We start from the raw sequence: 23,209 nt of genomic DNA, 5'->3' as shown, positions 1-23,209 counted from the left end.
ATTAAACGGCAAGATCCAGCAACGTTCCACCGCGGGCCTCTCTGTTCCTCCTCCGCGTCCGCGTCCAGGGAAAGGCGAGCCGACCCGCTCCCACCCCGTCTCCCCGCGCCGCGTCTTTGTGTGCGTGTGCGCGCGCGGGGGGAACGACCTTCTCGGCGCTCCTCTCTCGCGTGCGCCGTTTCTGTTTTCATAGAAACCGATCCGCGTACCTAGAAAATAACAGGAAGGGAAAGTAGGCAGCAAGCAATTTAAAAAAGAGAAAGAAAGAGTGAGGGAGGGAGAAAGGGCGTGTGTGGAGCGGGGCAGATCCTGTTTTCGGTCGCTGCCCGAATAATTTTGGAAGAGAAGGATCCATATTTTTTTCGCCGCTGCACCAGCAGCGCGCCGAGGTCGGGGATGTAGCGAGCTCGGCGCGGCGGGAGGCGGCGGCGGCGGCGGCGGCGCTGGCTGCATTCTTCTTCTGGCAACATTGTTACCAAGCCAGGGCTGGGGGAGGGGGATCTCCGCCTCCCCTGGATCCCCCTCCCAAATACCCCCCAGCCTTTCTTAGCCCCGCCAGCCTGCCGGATCCCTCGATTCTCGGGCGCTGCTGCTGCTCAGTCCAGGGCCGCCCCCTCCCCCCTTTGCGCGCGCACACACACTCACACACACACTCACACTCACACACACACGGGCGCCCCTCTTCTTTCCTCCACCTCCTTCTCCTCCTCCTGCCGCCGTCGCCGCTTCTGCTGCCGCGGTGCCCGGGGCCCGGTCCTTCTCTCCGGAACCGATCGCTTTATAATTCGTGCTCTTCCCCCCCTTTTCGCTTTCGGGAGGCGGGGAGGCGCGGCGATCGCATCCTCTCCTCTTTCTCACCCACCCCTCCCTCTCCTTCCCTCCCCAGAGTTTGCAGGATCGGGGGCATAAGGGGAAGGCCTGGCCGCGGTGCTGGGGGTTGCCTCGGACTTGGAGACGGGGAGGGGAGGGCTGGACCCGATGGCTCGTCCAAGGCCCCGAGAATACAAAGCCGGAGATCTGGTGTTCGCCAAAATGAAAGGCTACCCGCACTGGCCGGCCAGGGTGAGTACTGCCCGTGGGGGTGGGGAGGCGGGAGGGAGGGCAAGGAACCGGGCGAGGCGGGGGGAGCGATCCGTGGGCCTCGATCCCGGCAAACCTCCCCCACCTCCGCCGGCCCAGCCTCTCCCGCGGGGCCCATCCCTTCGCCGCTCCTCTCCATCCCCCACCCGTCTTGTCTTCCACCCCCACCCCCAAAACAAGGTTGGCCGCCGCCGCCGCTTCCCCTTTCTCTTTCCAGGGGCGTGATGGAGCCATTGCATTTGGGGAGAGGGGGGGGTTGCAAAAAAAAATCTCCATCCTTTATTCCGCCCCCACCTCCACCCTCCTCAGGGGGACGAAGCGAGGGAGGGGGATCCCTCTCTGCTACTTTCCCCATCGGATCGCGTTCCCCCTCCTCCTCGATCTCTGGTCTTCATCTTTTATCAGCAGGCGACCCCCCCCACACACACCCCTTGGTCGCGCGAACGGGAAAAGATGGTGGTAGGAGCGGTGCTTGTACCTGAAGTATTGCTATTAAGGGGGAGGAGGCAGGGAGTGCTGTTGAATGACAATGGTGCTGGTGTATTATACTCTCTTCTTGCCCCCCCGCCGCCCCGCGCTCCTCCAAACTCACTACTGAGAGCCATCACTACCGCCACCCCGCCCCCTTGCTCGTTTGCAGGCAGCAGAAAGAGCGGGGTGGGGGCAGGGGAGGGAAAATGGTGGCTTTCCCTGTCCCCTAATAAATTATGGCTTTACGCCGTACAGGCGAAAGTAGGCAATGTCACTTACAAGAAAGGAAAACATTGACCAGCGGGGAGAACGCTTATCCTCCTGCCGCTCGGCTTTACGTGCCCGGGAGCAGTGCTTCCGCAAGCTCGGGATTGTGGCCTAAGTTTAGGAAGCGACCTGCAGAAATGCAAACAGGCGCGGAGTGCCGGGCTGGTACCTGCACAATCGTGGCCAGGGCGTGGGGCCCGACCCGGCACCGTGGCAGTGCTTGACTTGCGGTGAGTGGGCCGGCGGTCCTCTGCCTCGCTGCCGTTTTTGGAAGGCTACAGTGGGCGTGATCTGACCGAAATTAGGAGAAATCAGAGGGTCTTCTGTGTGCATTTCATTCAGACGCCCCCCCCCCCCCGTACATTTTCACCATAATTTGATCAGGCAGTCCTGGGCTTGCTGTGCGCCTGAAGTTGACTTTTAACCTTGCCCTCAATCTCTCCCCTGCATGGAACCGTGAGTGCACAGAGGCCAGGGGCTGCCAACTTTTCACCCAGTCCATGTAGACATGCTGTTTTGAAGCAGCTCCACCTCCAACAACCGGGAAAAGCTTCTCTCCAGGTTGTGCTGCAGTTAAAGGTACGAGAGAAGGCCAGGCCAGGCCTGGGTTCATATCTGTGCTTTTCTGGACGGTTGGCAACCCTTGGAGAAGTGACTATAGCAGGGCATATCTGGCCCCTGTTTGTGAGTGGAAATGAGTGCTAATTGCATGTTTAGAATGCACTGTTCAGCCTCATAGGCCCACGGTGTTAACAATGCAACCATGCCTGCATTCAGTATCCATAAATCCAGAGGACAGGAAATCCAAAATATATTTTGGGCCCACTTCCATTCCTCAAACTGAATATCTACTTTTTGCCTTTGATCATATAAAAGAAAGAATGGCATTTGATCATATAACAACTATCTTCTGAAAAATCGAGGCACCTGCCATTTAATTACAAATTACTTTATTGAGATAACAGTGTCTGTGAGTGTCGCAAAACAGAGAGAAAAGACTGTTCCCACCCTCCCCAAAAGCGCCCAGACCCCATAGTAAAGGCCTTCATCCTCTGTCCACCAGCAAGATTTCCCAATCAGCCCACTTTTCCAATTAGGCAGGGGTTGTAGCTTGGCAGCAGAATGCCTGTCTTACATGGAGAAGGTGCCAATCCCAGTCCCTGATCTCTCCAGTTAAAGGGGTCAGGTAGCAAGGGATAGAAAAGACCCCAGAGATAGTGGGATAGGAGACCAAATGGTCTGACAGCAGCTTCCTAATTACTGTCTGGACTTTCTTACATCATATACATCCTATTAATTTTTATCTCACATGGCTAGGAATGAGATGGACCAAAGGCCTTTCTGATTTCAGCACCCTGAGCAGAAGCAGAACCTTCCATCCTGAAACATCTTAAGCAAATTAAGCCATATAACAGAAGAATACATACAGTCTGTGCCCATCTGGACTAATTCATCATGTTTCCACAAAACAACTCACCAGGCCTGTGTGCCACATAGTTTTTGCAAAAAAATGGATTTTAAATGGTTTAGAAATGATGTACTAGAGCCCTCCTGAGTGTGCAACTAATATATGCACACCAAAAGAGCTAAGAGAAAGTTTATTTAGCACATTGGTATCCATTGTCCTTATCTAGCATCTCAGCTCAAGCGGTGGCCCTGCTGATGTTGCTGGACTAACGCAACCAACTTCCTTGACCATTAGCCATGCTGGCAGGCTAATGGTCAAGGACAGAATTTGACAGAGTTTGCAGTCCAACAACAAGTGGAAGGCCAAAGATTCCACAACTCTGCCATAGAAGAAAGGGAGAAAATTTTAAACTCATTTTGGGTTAGAAGGACTGACTTCTTCATCACAACATACCATTGTGTGGTGGAATTCATAGAAACATAGAAACAGAGCAAGTCAGAAGGGGCATCCCAGGCCATCTAGTCTGACCTCCGGCACCAGCTGGCTCCACTCACGACATGCCCACCATGTGGACGTCCAGCCTGTCCTTGAACACCCGCACCAATGGGGCCTCAACGACCTCCCGGGGAAGCCCATTCCACACCCTCGGGGTCCTGACTGTCAGGAAGTGCTTCCTGGCATCCAAATGGAACCTTGGCTCCCTGAGCTTTGCTCCGTTGGAGCGTGTCCTGCCTTCCTCTGCAGGGGAGAACAGGTCTCTACCTATCTCCATGTGACATCCCCTCACATACCTGTATGTCGCCAACATATCCCCTCTGAGTCTCCTCCAGGCTGAAGAGACCCAGTTCCCTCAGTCTCGCCTCATACCCCATCCCCTGCAAACCGGCCACCAACCTTGTGGCCCTACGCTGCACTGACTCCAACCTGGCTATATCCTTTCTATAATGAGGGGCCCAAAACTGAACACAATACTCCAGTTGCGGGCGCACTAGAGTCATGTAGAGTGGTAGTAATGCCTCTCTTAATCGAGAAGCCACACTTCTGGCTATGCAAATAAGGGTGGCGTTCGCCCCCTTGACCACCGCATCACACTGCTGACTCATGTTTAGCCTGCAGTCAACCAGTACCCCGAAGTCCCTTTCACAAGTGCTGCTCTCCAGCCACTTGTCACCAAACCTGCACTTATGACAGCTATTCCTATGCCCCAAGTGCAAGATCTTGCACTTATCCACATTGAATGCCATCCTGTTGTCTCCTGCCCACTTCCACAGTCTGTCCAGATCCTTTTGAATCTGGAGTACCTGCTCCTCAGTTGTGACCACTGCTCCAGTTTTAGTGTCGTCTGCAAATTTGATCAGCAGACTGTTCACCCCTTCTTCCATGTCATTGATGAAAAGATTAGACAGGATCGGCCCCAGGACAGAGCCCTGGGGGACCCCGCTTGTCACTGGCCGCCATCCTGATGATTCTCCACTGATGCTTACTTTCTGCTTTCGGTCAGTCAACCATGCCCTAATCCACCGGACAGTGCTTTGGTGTATCCCAAAACTCCTCCGTTTCTCCACAGTAGATGCTGTTTGAACTTATGCAATATTTCTCACATATGTTTCTGATCCATTAAAAAAGGAAAAAGGTTATTTGGTCATAGGAGGTCAGAAAGGTTGGTTTTAATACTTTAGCATGAAATGATGTAAACCACTGTGAGTTCTTTAAAAGAGAAAAAGTAGGCTATAAGTCCGATAAAATAAAACATATGGGCGGAGTTGGTCCAGTAGACATTGTTTACTTGAACTTCCAAATGTTTTTTTTTTTACAAAGTCCCTCACCAAAGACTCCTGAACAAAGTTGGTAGTCATGGAATAAGAGAAGTCCATTTCTTTAGGATCAGTACCTGGTTAAAGAACAGAAAACAGAGTAGTGATAAATGGTAAATTCTCACTATGGTTGGAGATGAACAGTGGAGACCCTGTGGTGTACAGTGGCTTTGTATTGACACCAGTGCTTAGATAGTGAATAAATGAACTGGATTTGGAATAAGCAGTGATATTGCCACATTTACTGATCATGACATAATCTTATTTGGGGTGGTTCAAACAAAAAAGAGATTGTAAAGAGCTCCAAAGGGTCTCTCCAGACTGAGGCATTAAAATGTCAAATGCAGGTTAGTAGACCTATGGAAGTCGGGCCAAAAAATAACTTCATGTCTATCCTGATGGGTTCTGAGCTAGCCATGACTGACCAAGCAAATGAGATTGGGTTTATGATGGACTAATTAATGAAACAATCAACTCACTTGGCTGCTATGTCAAAGGCAAATTCCATGCCATTCTGATCAAAAAGAGTATTGTCGAGCTGGAAAAGGTGTAGAAAAGGGTAACCAAAATGATCAATGGTCTGGAGTAACCGTAGTGTAAGGAAAGATGATCACAGCTGAGACTATTTAGCTTTTAAAATGCAAATAAAGAGACGCAGGTTAGAGATGTATCAAATTAAGTATGGTGGATAGGGGGACATTTTTTTCCCTCTCCTGGAATTAGAACTGTGGGTCAGGCCATTGAATTGAATGATGGAAGATTCAGGACAGATGAAAAGGAGGTCCTTTACATAGCACATAGTTAAACTACAAAATTTGTTGCTGCAGGATGTAGTGGTGGCCACTACAGAAGTAGATAAACTCATAGAAAGTAAGGCTATCAGTGGCTACTCCTCATGAGGGTTGTCTGTTCCTTCTCATATCTGAAGGAGTATTCCATTTGCTGGACGAGAGACGGGGCATGGTGCTATTGCCTAATTCTTGGTGTCCCCCAGACCGCTGTAGGAATGGAAAGCTGCAATAAATTGGCCTTTGCTCATCTTCCGCCTGGATTTTATTCTTAAGTTCTTATGTATCCATGGTACAATCTAACCAAACTTGGGCCCTTTGTGTCTCCTTGATTTCAAGGGAAGAGAGGAGAACATATAGCTACTTGGACTGTAAAAAAACTTTACTGTGCTTTTACTAACCAAACTATACATGGGCAATAATCTAATCAAGCAGAGACACACCAAAGCCTGTTGAAATAACTTTATTTATTATTGCAGTGATTCAAATATGGCAGGGAAAATCTACCGGTAAGTCTCGAAAGTCTAGTAGTTAGCTTGCCAGTACTAAGGAGAATTAGTAAGAAAATAAAGGAATCCAGATTAAGGAATCAGCAGATGAACTTTGAGCCAAGAAGAATTGTCCCAGTGTAGCTCCTTTTTTTAAATTTAGAAGCTGCCAAAATCATGGGATTACTCCACTACTCTTGTTCCTATGGTATCTATTTCTCTGTATTCCACACTGGCAACCTGTTCTGATGATTTCTAAACCTGGAGATCATAAGGAAATTTTTCTTGGGCCTTTATCTCCATTAATATTACTCAGAGAGTCAGATATAATTTTGTTTATGACTGAAAACCTACTACAAAACAAGGCTCTGTGTTTAGAGCACAAGGAAGATACATGCTGTATTAAAAATACAGTCCCAATGAATACAACTATTCACTAGGATTACAATGGCCAAAGGGCTGTTATCTAGAACAGGAAGTGATGGAGACAGGAGTCAGAACTTGTAGAACAACCTTCCCAATCTTCGAATAGCCAATGAAGCTGAACGGAGCTTGGCCACACTTATCCTTAAGTAGGATGAATAACAGCTAGTGTGGAGAAAATTCAGCTGAAACTTTCAAGTGATGTTTTATGGATCCCTGGCCAGTATGATCATTGTATCCACGAGACAATATTCAAGGAACAGAAGAACCAAGCTACTCCTGAAGATACATGATTCAGTAATCTTGCTGACACAACTCAGACATGGAGAGAAGGGGGGATCTTAGCAGGACCCAGGCCGCAGCTCTGTTGTGGGGGGAACTTAGAACTAAATGGTCCCTGAGGATATTTATGAGAACGTATTTCCTGAATCTGCTTACCTTTTCTCCAGAGTGTGTAAGATTGCTAGAGGCCATCAGAGTAGCTATGCTAGAGCAGAAAAAGTGACATTCTGAGCAGGAATTTACTGGGGAGAGAGGCCCTCCCCAAGCGGGGGGAGAATGGGGTTAAAAGGCTTAACTCCAGCTTTGTGATTCCCTATAGGATATGCTTCTCAAGAAGTACCAGCCCCAGAGTTCTAGGAGCAAGGGTGGGGCAGCTGGCAGGAACATAAACACTGATCCAGAAATAGTGAGTAGGGTGGCCATGAATGGCTCAAAAAAAAAAAAAAAAAAAAGGAAAAGCATCTCCATCCAAGAGGGAACCAGTTGGTACAAAATTGGCATATGTTATTACACCTTTATTAGAAATCAGTTTTGACCAGGTGACCCATATGTCTGCTTGCTCAGACTGCTTTCCAGGCATTACCCACAGATGGGTGACTTCTCCCTTTCTGCTCTTAGGGTTCTTTATGTTTAAAGAGACTTTATTCTTAAAAACTTGGACAGAACAGTCCTTCAAACTGAAGACACCTTTAAATCAAGATCAGTCCTCTGGTAGCACTTCAAATAAGGGACTGCCCTCTGCAAAAAAGGATGCATGACCACTGTAACTGCAGGAGCCAGCATGGTTGTCTTCTTCATGCTGGATATCATAGTAATCAAAGATTAAGAAAAGATAGATGCTGGAAAGATAAAAGACAGAAAAGTCCCAATGTGGGCTGTATTGTAATATCAGAAGTAAAATAGAAATATTTATTGGCTGACAGTTGAAGCTCTGAGCTTCACAATGGCATATAAGGTTTCACAAGTACGTTGATGCAGAAGGTAGATCTCCAGATGTTTTTGGACTTGAGCTCCCAGGAGATTCTACTACCATGGCCAGCCACCAGGAATGCTGAAGACCATGACATTCACAGACCTACTTTCTGCCCCAACTTGTGCTAATGGACTGTTTGTGGCCATCGCTTTTGTGTGGTCTAGACTGCCAATGGAATGCAAGCCCTTGAAGACTAGCAGTTCAATGGCGAAATGAGCTACGCAATCTAAAGTTAAATGCAGGAGACCAATGGAGTTTTGCCTTCCTCCCCTCCCCCAGCCAGCTCATGGTCATCCAATGGATATCATGGCTTAGCAGGGATTTGAATTTGCTCTGCTAGTTACAGTGGGGCTTATGCCGTGCTTAACTTTAGCTGGACTGGAGCCAAGAGTGTGACAGATCCATGAAGCTCCCTTATTCTGAGTCACACCATCTAGCCAAGCATTATCTGCTGTGATTGGCTTGGCATGATACCTGGTAGAGGTCTTCATGCACTGTGGGCGCCTCCAGATGAGGCTTCATCATGTCATTGCCCGGCTCTCCTTCAGGGAATTTTACAAGGGGTTCAGATGATGCCTGTCATTCATCACTGGGTTTTCCTACGATTTCTCAGATTTTTTTTCTTTCTGCAGAAAATCCATAAAAAGAAAAGGTCAGCATAGCTGTCACATTAGGGACCCTCCATCGGGTCACCTAAGACCTCTTAAATGAAGATTCGAGGGATCAAATCCATGACTTTCTTCAACCACTGGCCAAATCCAGGCTTCCAGGGACCCAATCAAGCCCACCAGGGCTCCCTAGCAACCCACCTCCTCCTACCCTAGAGCTGGCTCATTTACCTCCAACTGCCCATCAGCTGATGGTTTCCCAGATTTTTGTGGCTCCTCTGCCCCAGCACTGCCATTCTGAAAAAGATGAAATGATTCCCCTAAGGCTAAGGGACAGGAAAAGTATCAAGCCAAAGTATGCTGCTGTATTTCTGCCTTCCCGTGCTCCACTGGCATGCAACCCCCGAGAGTGTCTGTGAAATTGAATTTGGCCTTGTTCTGAAAGGGGTTCAACATCCTGGCTTTATGGGAAGCATGCACTCCCTGTGGAGTTTTGACCCCTTCCCTAGTGAACAGGGCAAGTCCTACTATTAAAGTAGCAGCTCACCCAAGTCCTCGAAGGATATAAACATCATTCATTATTTCATTTAAGTTTGTTGTAGTTTTACTTCCTGGGAGAAGAAGAGCTACTTGTGGGATTTTCTCTCAGGTCCCAGAATAACTCGACAGTCCTTGAGTACTATGCAGTTTGACTTGTGGTGGACAAGATGGAGGGAGGTTCAATTGTTGCTCAGTCCCAGGTAGTAAAAAAAGTGGATCAGCCTTGGCTAATAGCCAGGACATCATGCGTCCAGACTTTAGATCCTCTGAAGGGTTCTTCTGTGTTGAGCAAAAACAGGCATGCTTACTCAGTCCCTTCTCACTGTTGTTGTCACTCTGCCGGATCTGGAGGGTAACCTCTTCAGCAGGGAGCCTTCTCTGTACACGCAGTTCCTTGCAACATGTGGAATCCTGGAAAATCGGGCACACAGCACCCGGAAGCCTCAGTGATGGTGCAACACGCTCCACTGGGTGAGGGGGTGTGTGCTCCAGCACGGCCACCACCTCTGGCCTCTGCCTGCCCTTCCCTTCTCCAGAGGAGGCAGCGTTGCGTGGCAGTTCTTGGGACTGTCTATACAGAGGACTGCCGCACTTTGAGGAAGGACCGCTCAAGGGGTGGCACTCTCTGGAGGGGCTGTGTATCTGGCCTCACCCAGGGGGCCTTACCCGAGTGAGAGGTGGGTGGGTACGCAGCCAGGTGGGTGGCCTCTTCCAAGATCCCCTCCGTGCCGTTTCTTGCCATGAGCCTTCTCCCAAGCCTGGGTGGGTGGCTCTCTCCAGAGGGCATGCCCACCTGATCCTGGATTCTCAGTAGAGGACGTCTGGTGGTCCCTCCTTCAATTATCTCAGCTTGCCCCTCTCCCATGGCAAAGGGAGGCAGGCAAAGGGAGGCGCTGCCAGCAGAGGCCCTCCCATCGGGAGGCCCTTTAACCCACTCAGTCTCCCCCTGAACAGGGGATTTGTCCTGCCTCATGGAGAGGGTAGGAGGGGCCATGTGTGGAGAAGAGCCCCCCCCCCCCCCCAATGCAGTGGAACCACCAGAGCAGGACTTTGGAAGTGGCCTTCAGGGCCCTACTGAGCAGGAGAAACAGAAGGGCCACGGTAGCTGGGCTGGTTCACTACATTGTGAAGTAATTCACATTATTGGATTACCGTAAGTTCAGAATAAAGCATTCCCTAAATTGCCACTGGCCTAGCTGTTACCTCTCCAAAGTGTGGAGACTAAAGGGAACAGTGATCAGGGAGCAAAGTTTTTTTGTCCTTGTCCCACGCTTCTGTTGGTTTTCCAAAGAAGCAAATTCTTGCATAGGAATACATGTTTCTGCAGGCAAACCACAGAGGAAGGCCACTGTACGCAGACTTGGTTTTCCAGCTTCCTGCAGGCCTGGTAGCAGAATACTGGACTATGGGCCCTCGGTTTGATCTAGCTGAGCCCTTCCACTTTCTTATTACGCTCTGATCCATGAAGACGGGCCTCACTTCTTAGTGTGGCTGTGAACTTACTCAGTTACCTTAGGTGAGTCCCTGCCTAACGGCATCAATCTGCCCTTCCCAGTTTACATGATGGAGACGTGTTGCTATTGATGCAACGCAAAAATGAGAAAGCCCTTGCACTCTGAGGGCCAAGTTCAATTTAAGAGGAGTTCTTGGGAGGCACAGGACTGGAGCCCAAGATTCAATACACATCCACAAGCAAACTGTATTTTAAAGTTCTTTCAACCAATAACCAAGCCTTAGGAAAGGCACTGCAACTTTTTAGAGTGAAGAAATGCACAAGAGCAGAAACAACCCACGGAATGATCAGTGGTGAGGAAAAGGAGTGGGAGTTTAGGAGAAGGGGACGTGGGCATCTGGAAAGTCCTGGTGGGCCAGATTTAACCCCCAAGGCTGTGGTTCCCCATCATGATTGTTATGCCACTCTTAGCCTCTGGTTACAAACATTTTGTTTTCTAATTGTTATGATGTTTTTACTGTAATGTGTATTTGATATTGTATTTCGGTTGTGTTTTATGTGCTGCTGTGGAGGAAAACAATGAAATTCAGGCATCCGTTTTTAATGTTCTGAAGATGTTATTTTCACTCGCAGACTCACTCCTGCTTGAATTTCTCTTGCTAGTACTAGCAAGGGAAACTTTTCCGTTACAGAGATCCCCTTGCTAATATTAGGGCTAATGCTGGCAAGAAACCCTGGTGTTTCTGCCTTGGACCTTTCCTTTCGTTGGTTTTTTTAATCGGAAACTGATGATAAGGGGTGTTTTCTCTTGCCAGTGCAGTAAAACTCAGCAGTGTCCCAGTGGGTTTTCTCAGTGGTGAAAGAAGATGCAGCAGGCTCAGCGCCCCGGCTTTACCCAGTGCGTTGTACACAGCACCTTGCAGAGCTACACAGACAAAACAGTTAGATCCCCGGGGGCCCCCCAGGAGCTTGAAATCTCCAGTCTCCTCACCATTCTGTTTGTCCAGTACTCCTCACAGTTATGGCGTGCCTGTGGACATGTGCAGCTGTAGTGGGACTGTCCCTTGATGCATTGTTCTTTGGTTTATTACAGCACAGGAGTTCAGTACAACTGCTTAAGCATATTAAAGCAAGCAGGGCTCTTGCAAAGCTGTTTCCTGGACTGAAGCCCAGAAAAGCAATGTGCCTTTTAATAACCAGCCAAATAATCAAGCCATCATTGGAAATGTGAAAACATCACAAGAGCCTGGCTGGATCAGACCAGGATCCACGTAGTCCCGCAGTCTGATCCCACAGCGGCCAGCCAGCTGCCCATGGAAAACCCACAAGCAGGAATTTAGGGCCACCGCATCCTCCTCCTCATGTTCCATAGCACCTGTGACCTGGAGGTAGCATATAGGCCTCCAGGCTAGTAGCTACGCATAGCCTTCTCAATGAATTTGTCTAATTGCAGTTGAATTTGTCCAATTGTCCTCCATTGGTAGCCTTCATACATCTTGTGGAAATGATTCCAAAGTTAACTATATGAGGAAAGTCTGTTATCAGCCTGGAGTATCCTATCAATTAACCTCATGGAATTGGGCTCCAGTATTATAAGATGGGGGAGAAAGGTCTCTCTATCACTTTTTCCATACCTCTCATGTCTTCTCTTGCCCACTTCTTTTCCAAATAAATAGCCCCAAGTGTTGCAATCTCTCTTCATAGGGAAGAGGCTCCAGGTTCTTAATTTTACTTCCCCCCCTTTTTTGAACTTTCACCAACTTTACAATATTCTTTTTATGTGCCGTGGCCAGAACTGAGCAGAATTCCTAGTGTGGTCACCCCACAGATTTGTTTAAGAGGAATGCGATGTTGGCAGTTTTAGTTTTAATTCCTTTTCTCATTTGCCATTTCCACAGCACCTGCACACTGAGTCTTCACACATCAGGCTGCCCACCACAACCCCAAGATCTCTTTAGTGGTCAAACACTGCTAGCTCAGATACCACCAGGGCAGATGTGAAGTCTGGATTCTTTGCTTCAGTGTGGATCACTTCACACTTGCCTTCGCTGAAGCACATTTCCAGTTTTAGTGCCCTTTCTCCAGGTTTGAATGGAGAACTCGTCACAATCTCTTTTTGTTTTAACCATGCTGAATAATTAGATGTCATCCACAAACTTGGCCACCTCACTGGGACACTCCTAATTCCAAATTATTTATGAATAAACTGAAAAGTACTGGTCCTAAAAAAGTACTTACCTTGGGGTCCCCATGGTTTGCACATCTTTACTGGGAGAATTTACCATTTATACTCAAGGTTATTTATCCAGTTACAGGGAGCCATTAGAGCTAAGGGGCAGGATAGAAATCAATCAATCAATCAATCAAGCTGAGCTATTAGAGGGCCTCTTCTGAGTCCATGACTGCTAGGTTTGTTCAGAAGTCTTTGGTGAAGGACTCCGGCAAAAGCCTTTTGGAAATCCAAATAAACAATGTCTCCTGGATCATCCCTGTCCACCCCTGAATAATCCAAATGTTTATTGACACTCTCAAAGATTGGGGAGAAATGCCTGAGCTTTGTGGAAACCTTTCCCCCCTCCCAACCCAAAGAAGGGCTTGGCCTTCTATATACTTGCTAATCTTTATTAATACTTTCAACCAAGTTACTTAGAATAGACATTAAACTAACCTGCCTATAATATGTTGGATCCTGTTTAAAAACTGGCACGTGTGTAAAAATCAAGCAGATCATGTGTGTGAGAACAAACAGGAGTGGGCAAGTTTCACAATGGATGCCACTACCTTTGCTAGGCTCTGGTTCCTGCTGTCCCATCAGCATAAACAGTTGGAGCTTCCTGTTTGCTCTTCTTTTCTCTCTCTGCTTTCCTTCTGCCAGGACCCTTTTAGCCTATAAATGAGTTTGATGCTAGGATTTTTCTGTAATTGTTACAATTGGATTTTAAAGTAATGATGTATAGTTCTGATCAATTTTGATTGGTTCTATAAGCCAGGGTACAAATAAATAGCTACTAAATGTTGCCATGATGGCTAGAGGAATACTCAGGTTAAATGGTGGTTGGAACAAGGATGTCAGACCAGAAAAAAAATTGGCCTGATTTAGAAGGGGGTGGGAATTCTTTTCTTGAAAGAATTGAACTTCCATGGGACTCCCATGGTTTCCAGGAGAACATCAAGAGCAGGCTCTCCTCTGTGATACATCCCCTTCCTACCTCCATAGTTTGGAGCCATTATGTGGTCAGCATAAACAAATAAATGGTCCTTTAGCATGCACTTGAAAGGATAATGAATTTATTGCAGCCATCAAATTATATCTGATTTACAGTGATGCTATGAATGAGTGCTCTCCAGAATGCCCTGTTCTTGCCAGTCTGTTTCTTCCTTTATGGAATCAATCCACATTCGGTCTTCCTCCCCTTCTGCCTTTAACTTTCCCTAGCATTATTGTCCTCTCCAGTGAACCTTGCCTTCCCATGAGGTGTCCAAAGCATGACAGCCTCAGTTTCATTATTATTGCTTCCAGGGCAAGTTCTGGATTCTAGGACCTACTTGTTTGTCTTTCTGTTGGTCCTGGGTGTTGGCAAAGGCCTTTGATTTGAGCAGATCTATTTTGTTCTTGTCAGCTTTTTTCGTTGTGCAGCTTTCACACCCATACATGATGAAAAGAAATACAACAGAATGGATGATGTTGGCCTTGGTCTCAAGTGAAATGTCCTTGTCTGTATGAACAGCATTGCAAAGATTGCATTAATGTAATGTATGAACATAGGAGTCCTTAAATGTTGGCTTGGCTTACTGTTCGAATGTTATTTGTGGCTGTCACCAATTCCCTTCCCTTGTTTTCCAACCTGCTCAGAAATTGTAGTCTCCAGGGTAGCAATCCATGTGTGTCCTGCTCATGAGAGGTCAGGGTGCTGATGGTGAGCTGACAGGTGCATACGCCTGTACGTGAAGCTCTTTCCAATAACCTTAACAGTACTCTCTGGAATGCCAAGTATTACCTTCTTCAACTTGAAGGCAGTTCTGCCATCCCCTTCTTCCTTCAGCTTTCTCCTAATTAATAATTCTTAAAGTTCTCTCTTTCTGCCTGATTCTCCCCTGAGCCCTAAGGATATAGTCAAAATAAATGTTAAATGAATGCAATACAGAGTTACCATTCATTTCAATCAAGAATTCCTCAGCAGGCAAGTGACATATTTCATTCTATCCTACAAATATTGATAGAGTTTGGTTTTGGTTTTAAGTCCCATATGCTCTGGAATAGGAATGACATGCATTCTGCAGAAGAATGCTTGTTTGTAAGCCATCCAGAGATGCATGGTGATTGGACGGGTTAGAAATATCCCAAATAAATAAAAAAATAAAATAAGAGCATTTGGCTTTTATTACGGTTTGTCTATAGTAGCTATCAGTGAACATGGTCCATTTCTTCTGTGACTAACTCAATGAGAAAGTTACCTTACTTGGAGACATTGAGTAAATCATAGCATGCAAATCATGAATAAAAACAAAACAGAAGAGAAAGGCAGTGAGCTCTAGATTCAGGGCAAGTGTTAAAGGTTAACATGGTTGGGACCTGCTGAAGCCTGTCACTTGGCAGAAGGCCCAGCACTGATCAGATCCGCTGAGCACGAACACTTCGCCCGTGCCACACGACGCAGCACAAGTGAGTTGAGCTGTACTCCTGCTGTCACCAGGTAATGTGCAGGTATCTTAGGAATTTTTCCAGCCTGCATGCACAACTGCACAGCAGCTTATAGTTGTAATTCGTGTGCATAGTCTGCACTGCTACAACAGACCTGTGCGCTTTCCTTGTGTGTGCTCTTTGTTGCTTCATGTCACATCCCATGACATGTACAAACCTGACAACCTAGCAGGGGATCCTAGGAATTGAGCACCACTCATGCAGATGAGCATTATATTCAAGAATCATCATGAATTCCAATAAAGCCGCATTTGGAGTTACCCAAAACTTTATTTGCTGCTACCTTTTTTTTGTTTGTTTGTTTTGGTAGACAGACTATTTCCCAGTCTCAGCCACAGGGAACGCCTTGATTTATAAACAGGGTTTTAAGCAGCTACAGTTGCTGCCTGAAAAGGGAAGATCCTAAGTGTCAACACACTCAGGAGAATTAACACACCAGGTCATAGGTATGTTAACCAGTGCTGTTACTTCATTGAATGGCTAAAGCACTGAAAGACAAGCACAAGGGAACGATGGAATGTTGCTTGCACATTTTGCATCATTTCTCAGGCTTTACAAGGGTTGGAGCCTTGCTTTTTAAATGAAAGCTGGTGATCTGGAGACTGGCTCGTCCCCAGGCTTCAGCTGTCCTTCCTTCCATCTTCCTGTAAATGCTCATGGGTGTGGGTGAACTCTGTGATGGCCATCCTCATCATGCGACCGTTAGCCATCTCTCCCATCCCTTAGGTCTTGCTTCGGCACTTCCCCATTCTTTGCCGGTGAAACTGCCTTCACATACCAACGTCAGCAGCCCAGTCCTACAGTGGAATGGGCAATGAAACCACAAAACCCACCTTATGTAAAGAACGCGTCTTTCTGCCTGAATTTGGGACTGGCGGGGATTGTCATTTCAAGTAATAACTGCCTTGCCCCCCAGTTTGCAGCTGGGTGACATTCCTCATTACTCCCCCACCTCACCTGGGAAGCACAGGTTCGCTTTAAATTAAAGTGAGCACAGGAAGAGTCCAAGCTAGGTGGATGGGACAGGAAGCCTGTGATTTGCATAGTCACAGCCATTTGCTTTAATAGGTAGGTGTTGACAGGCTGCCAGGCTGCCAGACCGAGGGCCCGAGAGGTTGCAATGTTACCTTGCCAGAAAGCTGCCCCTTTCCCACTTCCTGGTCCACATTCTGCTATTTGCAGTGGAGCCCCTTGCAGTGGAGGAATCCAACCTCCAGGTTTCATTTACTGGACCTCCCTGCCCCCCGCAAAGCTGGGCTTTGCAAGAAACTGGACAACAGAAATGGGTGGGGCAGGTGTGTCCAGCACAAGGTGCTGTGAGAATCTCATTGTGGCTGAGACGGAATTTGCAACTCCTTGACCTTTTAAGTGGTTGCTTCTGTGTGAAACAGGAGCTCTGCTCAGAGACTCTTGCTGGAGGGAAAGGAGCAGAGAGTAACTTCCTTGTGCTGCACTGGTCCAAGCATACCTCCCATTGAGAGATCGCCCTTGGGCCAGTGAAGAAGCCTCTAGGATGGTGACCTCCCATTTCCACTGAGAGAAGAACATGATTCTCCCATGCTTCCTTTGGCCCCTTCTTTTGGTGCTGGGGCTGTGAAGGGAAGGGCCAGTGGAAGTCCCAATTGCTGCAAATGAGGAGGGGTGGGGAGGGGGTGGCGAATGCTGTGCTGCCCACTGAAACCTACATCCAGACCCATCTAGAGCAGCGGTTTGCAAACTGTTCAGGGAATCACGAGGTTCCTCAGAGAAGGACATCATAGCAAAAGCAACAGCCTGTCTCTAATGACCTTTCTCTTCAATGGGCGACTGCAGGAGGCCAGCCGGGTGGGGAGGTGGGAGGTTTCAGGACACATTTTTAGATTGCCTAGGGAGATAGCGAGGCCCATGAAGCCTGCTTCATACTCTGCAATGATCGATGTGCAAGCTGCTCTCCTGAGTGAGGCACCAATATACCACTCTTTATTTTTTCAGACATAGCTCGTACTCTGTGAGAGCATGCTAATGAATACAGAGCAGGATCCACTGTGCTTCCAATGCGATCAAGTGCTGCACCAGTACGTTCTATTGTGGTTGTAGGAGAATAAGCAGCATTTTGGAAGATCCCTGGTTGTTTATCATGTGTGTTTACAGTGTGAGCGCACGCCACACGTCACAGTATAGTGGGAAGTCATGTTTCCATTGACTGCTGCTGCTTTTTAAATCCTGTTATTGCAAGCAAACTTTAGCAGCACTGCAGGGTATAGGTTCAGAAATAAACTTGTGATAATTCACATCTGTGCAGTTGTGAATCTAAGCTCATGCCATTTCCATGTTGTGAGTTCCATCAAAATTATTGCAAGAAAAGTGCAGGTCAGGGAAGAAGGAGGTTGAAAAAGCTTAGTGCCATTTCAATTTTTTTGTTTTTTATGAGTGCTTCCAAACAAGGGTTTTGATGTGCAATAGCCTTGCCTCTTCATAAAATTTTATTGGGGGAGACAGTTTCCCAAAGATGTTGTCTGCTTTGTTGGCTTTTTTTTCCCAGATGGAAATCTATTTAAAAAAAAATAGAAAAGCTGCTCAACGCCTTTTGATGGAAAGCACCCTCAGTCTAGTAAATGCATGTGCACCTTCTTGGCTGTGTAAAAATACAGGCTTAAAAACATGTGTGGTTATCACAGCTATGCAATTGCGTTGGTGCACAGTCAGAGAAGATCGCCTGCACAAACATCATAGATCTCATCGCCTATCAAGGGCCAGATGAAGAAGAGAACATGGCAGAGGGGAGAAGGCGGGAGTCAAATGCTTTGAAATTGATTGTATAACTTGAAAGCCACTCCCACTAGCATTGAGTTATAATGCTATTAGACTGGAGCATAGATAACTTGGTAGCACACAGAAAGGCTAGTGTAGATTGTCCCCTGTGTGTATGTCCTTCCTTCTTGCTGCCTTTCCTCTTTAAGTCAAATTGGCTGCTTTGTGGGGCATTGGTGACCCAATCTAGTTAATTTCCCCACTCCTGGGTCCCCCTTGGCCTCCTTTCTCCTTATCCCACGCAAGGAAAGCACAGCACCTCTGGTTTCTCTCTTTGGTCACACACCTGTCTTGAAATGTTCGATGTGGGCAGGACATGTTACAGTGGCAATAAACCATTCAGCGCCGCAGTTCAGAAAGAGGCGGCATCCACACAGGAAGCGCAGGAGTTGATCCAAGGCACCGTGGGAGTGGCTAGGATAAACATTCTTTCTAAAGCATGCAAAGCAGATATTCAAGGGAACGTGGATGAAAGCTTGGTTTGCCCACAGGACCTACGTTCTGTGTTGCTGGGTTTGCTCAGTTGTGATGTAGCAAATTAAAGGAGAAATGGAGATGCAGGGAAGACTGGATTTTAGCTTAGTACTGTTGGCACTGCTGTGGCATTGTAGTCAGAGACCCACAGTAGGTAGTTTCTAACAGAGAGGGCTGGGCAGAAAGTAGATCTCCAGATGTTTTGGACTTCATCTCCCAGCATTCCTGACCGTTGCTCATGCTGGCAAGGGCTTCTGGGAGTTTATGTTCAGAGCATCGTAATCTACCTTCTGCCCGCCCTTGGTTTATTGTACTCTGAGGGCAGTCAGACATGAGCAACGTGGTGTTCTAAAACAAAGGATTCTAGTTTTCTACTTTTGTAAAAAAACCAAAACAGAGGAATGATTTTCTGGGGCAGTAATGCATGATGATAGAGTAAGTGTCAGGTGTGTGGATCTTTACTATAGATTCCTGACGAGTATTCTCCAGCCTCTCTCCCTGCGATGCATGTCTAGAGAGGTCATTAGCAGGCATGATGGGAGCTGGAGGAGAAATGGAGAGTGAGGTAATGAGAGCCACCCAGACCTCAAAAACTGGCAGGATAAGTGAGGGAAGAGAGTTTTAATGACCCGTCCCCTGAGCAGTGGGGTGTTAAAAGCTTATTACCCTACCAAGCTTAAGAAAATGTCCATCTGTGATATGAAGGACAGCTCCAGGTTTGTAAGTGGTCAACACCACCACTTTTGCTAACCAAAAAATAACTTTGTGGTAGACCTTGCAGTGTGACTGCTGTTCCTACTTATTCCCTTCCAGAGGTCTCTGACTTGAGTCGGCTTGGATGTTACCATTGGCTTTTCCTTCCGTTGCTCACAGCAAAAATATTTTCATATTTCCCTCATTTTATCCAAGAAATATATTGCATACAACACTACTCAGAGCTGAAAATTCTTTCTAGAAGTTAGTATAAACTCTTCTGTACTGAGCTGACACACAGAAGTTGCCCACTGGGTTTTATATCTGGAGTTCTGAAAGTTCACGTTCCTCTCTCTGCCTTGTGGGTAGGCACTGCCCAAGGGGCAAGTTCTGGCTTGCAGGACAGTCGTTCCTGGTTCTGTCCAGCTGTTTGCCCTGCACAGTTCTTGGTCGGAAAACTCCTTGCCTCCCATTGGGCAGTTGGGTGAGGCAGACCTCCCTTGCCAGAAGTCTGGGCAACTCACTTGTAGAGGGTTTTTGAGACTAGGCCCAGAATTTCTTGTTGCCCATGCCTGAAATGGAGAATTTGCAGTTGGCTAATCATCTGCTTCTTAAACCAATTAATGCATTAAACAATCATGTCTGTCTGTCTTTCTGTCTATATCTTTGACTTCCACATACTTGCTTCACAGAAAGGAGTGTCTGTTGCCATTTAATGAGCAAAAGATGCTATATTTTATTAGATCAAAAAGACATCATTAATGCTTTTTTCATTCCACATTACAATGGCACAACAGAACCAAGAAGCATAAGAGCATAAGAAAAGCCATGTTGGATCTAGCCATCTAGTCCAGCACTTCATACACAGGGTGGCGGCCCACAGGAGCCCTGGAGCAGGATGGGTGCGCGCCCAAGCTCCTCAGCAACAGGTGCATGCAGGCAGGCCACCTCTGGTGAAGGAGGTCCCACATGGCCAGCAAGCCAGTAGCCACTGATAGCCTCCTCCTCTTTAAATCTTCCCTATCCTCTTTTCAGCCCTTCCAAATGGGTGGCCGTCTCTACTTCTCTTGGCAGCAAATTCCATAGTTTTATGTATACGTTGTGTGAAGAAGTAGCTCTTTTCATCTGTCCTAAACCTCCCACCAGTCACCTTCATGGAATGACCTCAGGGTTTACTGTTTAAATCTCCCCCTCTCCACTTTGTCCACTTTATGTGTTATTTTAAACACCTCTATCGTGTCTCTCCTTATTCGCCTTTTTCCCCAACAAACAGCCCCAGTTATTGCAGCTGCTCCTCCCAGGGGAGCTGCTCCAGCCTCCTGATCATTTTTGTTGCCCTTCTTCACTTTTCCCAACTCAATAATATCCTTTTTCAGATAAGGGGACCAGATTCTATGTGCGAATATGGTACTTTGTAGCTCCACTGATTATAATTTAGCCCCATTGATTAATCAACCCATTCTTCAGCTGATTGATCTAGGAGATCTAGTGTTTAATGCAAGACTAAAACAAGAAACTGAGAGAGAGTGAAAAGGAGAGAAAAAGAAAGTGTAATCCTTATATTCAAAAGAATGGTGCTAATGAAGGAAAAAGAAAGACAGAAAGAAAGATGTGATGGGACTACTGTGTGGCTGCATTTTACTTAATTTAAAATATGTATTCCACTTTTCTCAAATTTCAAAGCGGCAAACAAAAACTGAGGACAGCAAAATGTCCTAAATGTCAGTACAGAGTTTTAAAAAGACAGCGGGGGTGGGTGGGGGTGGATCAATAAACCACAGGCTGAAAAAACAAGAACAACAGATCCCAGAAAGTATTCCCCAACACCAGCAGGAAAACAAATAAAACAGGTGAACTTCAAATAGCTACTTTTAAACACCTCCCTAAAAAGCCATATTCCCATCTGTTGGTGGAATGAATCTAACAATGGGGCATATGAGCAGTGAACCGTTCCCTCAGAGGGGAAGACCCATATTATACTCCATCAACTTTCCACAAGTAATTTTGCTGGCAAACAGAGTTGGATCATTGGAAGAATGATGCACAGAACACTTAAATTATGAAAGCTTGTTCAATGTATAGATAATTGAGGGGAGACTTCACTGGGGGCTTCTCTTACTGTTATTTTTAAAGATTGTGTTCTGTTGTAATTTTTGATATTGTATTATTATTATTGATTTATTTCATTTCTATACCACCCATAGCTGAAGCTCTCTGATCAGTTTGCATTAAAGTATAAAAACAATAAAATTTAAAGATTAAAAACATTAAGAATTAAAAGTTTATTTAAAATAACATAAAACAGTTAGAAAACAACAAGAAGACAATAAAAAAGACGTGGCCAAGAGTAAAAGGAAGTCACCTGGCTAATTGTGTCAGACTGCTAAATGACCAGGGAGATCTTTAAAGGGCTTTGCAAAGAGGGCTGACTTAACCTGGTGCTGAAAAGATGCCAGATTTGGCACCAGGCTGGCCAAAGCAGAGAGGTTGTCCCAAAGATGGGGGGGGGCTACCACCAAAAAGGCCCTCCCCCCACTTGTCCACCTTCCAAGCCTCTTGAAGGGTTGGCTCCCAGAGGAATGCCTTAGAGGCTGAGTGGAGTGTCCAGGTATATCAAGGTTGGGAGAGGTATTCCAACAGGTATTGCAGTCCCAAGCCATGCGGGGCTTTATAGGGCTATATAGCACTCTGAATTGGTTCCGAAAGCAGAGAGGCAGTCAGTGCAGGCAGGCCACAACTGGTCTGGAATGTTTGGACCTCTGGGTCCCAGTTATTAATCTGGCTGCCGGATTCTGCACCCGCTGCAGTTTCCGAACCATCTTCAAGGGCAGCTCCACTCAGAGTGCATTTCAGTAATCTAATTTAGAGATTAGCAGAGCATAGATCATAGAATCATAGAATAGCAGAGTTGGAAGGGGCCATGAAGGCCGTTGGGTCCAACCCCCTACTGTTGTGGGATACCAGTTTGCACCATTTACTGAAGCCAGGCCATCCCCGTCCAGTAGAGGCGCAGGTGGGCCACCAGCCAAAGCTGGTAGAAGTCACCAGTCCCTCCTGAGCCTCAGGTGGCAGAGATGGATCAAGGAACAAGCTACCAACCTGCTCCTTAAGGGGGAGTGTGGCCCCGTCTAGAACAGTTGAGCACCCCACATCCAGTCAAAGGAAGCATTCACCAACAGCATCTCTGTCATGTCTGGACTGAGCTTCTGTTTGCTAGCCCCCATCCAGGCCATTATCGTAGACACTGGCTTAGCACATTCCCAGCCTCACCTGCTGACAATGAAAAGGAAAAAAAAGCCACCTGTCACCAGCAGACTGACGGCAACACACTCCGAAACTCCAGATGACCCCCTCCGTGCTTTCATGTAGATGTTGAATAGCATGGGGGGCAGAACGGACCCCTGAGAAACTCCCTGCTGGAGAATCCAAGGGGCTGAGTAATATTCCCCACGCACCACCTTCTGGAGATAGCCATCCAAGAGTGGAACCTAATTTTGCAGGTTCCAGCTGCAAGAGGTCTGAAGGAATCTGGTTAGGTTGTTAGGCTGCTCAAAAATCTGTGGATTTCCCATTCTGTGCACAGCAAATTGTCTTGTAGTCTGGATCCTCTAATTTTGCAAGAAATAACAGACACCCACCTTGAGGCTGAGTGATAAACAGGGCGGCATTGTGGAGTCTCAGCAAGCAGTTCTATCCCACATGGTCATGTGGGCGGTTGCTACTTGCCAGAGGCAAGTATTAAATCAGGCCTGCCTTTTGCTTTCTTATTTGGCAGAGATCTCTGTTGCTTCCCTGGCCATGCTGCTTCTCGTAGCTGCTGGCTGGAACTCAGAGCTCAAACAGAATCCCAAATATTTATTTGTGGTACTGCTGCCACTGTCTGTGTCTCTTGTTGGGCTGTGCCACTTCAGAATGTATCCGTGCCTCCCCTCTTGCTAGGCAGGAATGCCCGTGC

The 23,209-nt window shown here is 46.9% G+C and overlaps 1 protein-coding gene across 1 annotated transcript in view; it reads left to right on the top strand.

Moving 5' to 3' along the window:
* The first annotated feature begins 676 nt into the window (after window positions 1–676).
* HDGFL3 (HDGF like 3) overlaps window positions 677–23,209 on the top strand; it is a 42,216-nt gene continuing 19,683 nt past the window's right edge. The window contains exon 1 of the mRNA XM_044438975.1: window positions 677–1,062. Coding sequence (XP_044294910.1) covers window positions 979–1,062 — 84 coding nt within the window. The 5' untranslated portion in view covers window positions 677–978. The remainder of the gene's footprint in view (window positions 1,063–23,209) is intronic.

The sequence above is a fragment of the Varanus komodoensis genome, unplaced genomic scaffold (genome assembly GCF_004798865.1).
Source record: "Varanus komodoensis strain SLA01 unplaced genomic scaffold, ASM479886v1 scaffold33, whole genome shotgun sequence".
Lineage (NCBI taxonomy): Eukaryota > Metazoa > Chordata > Lepidosauria > Squamata > Varanidae > Varanus > Varanus komodoensis.
This window is presented reverse-complemented; position numbering and strand designations above follow the sequence as displayed.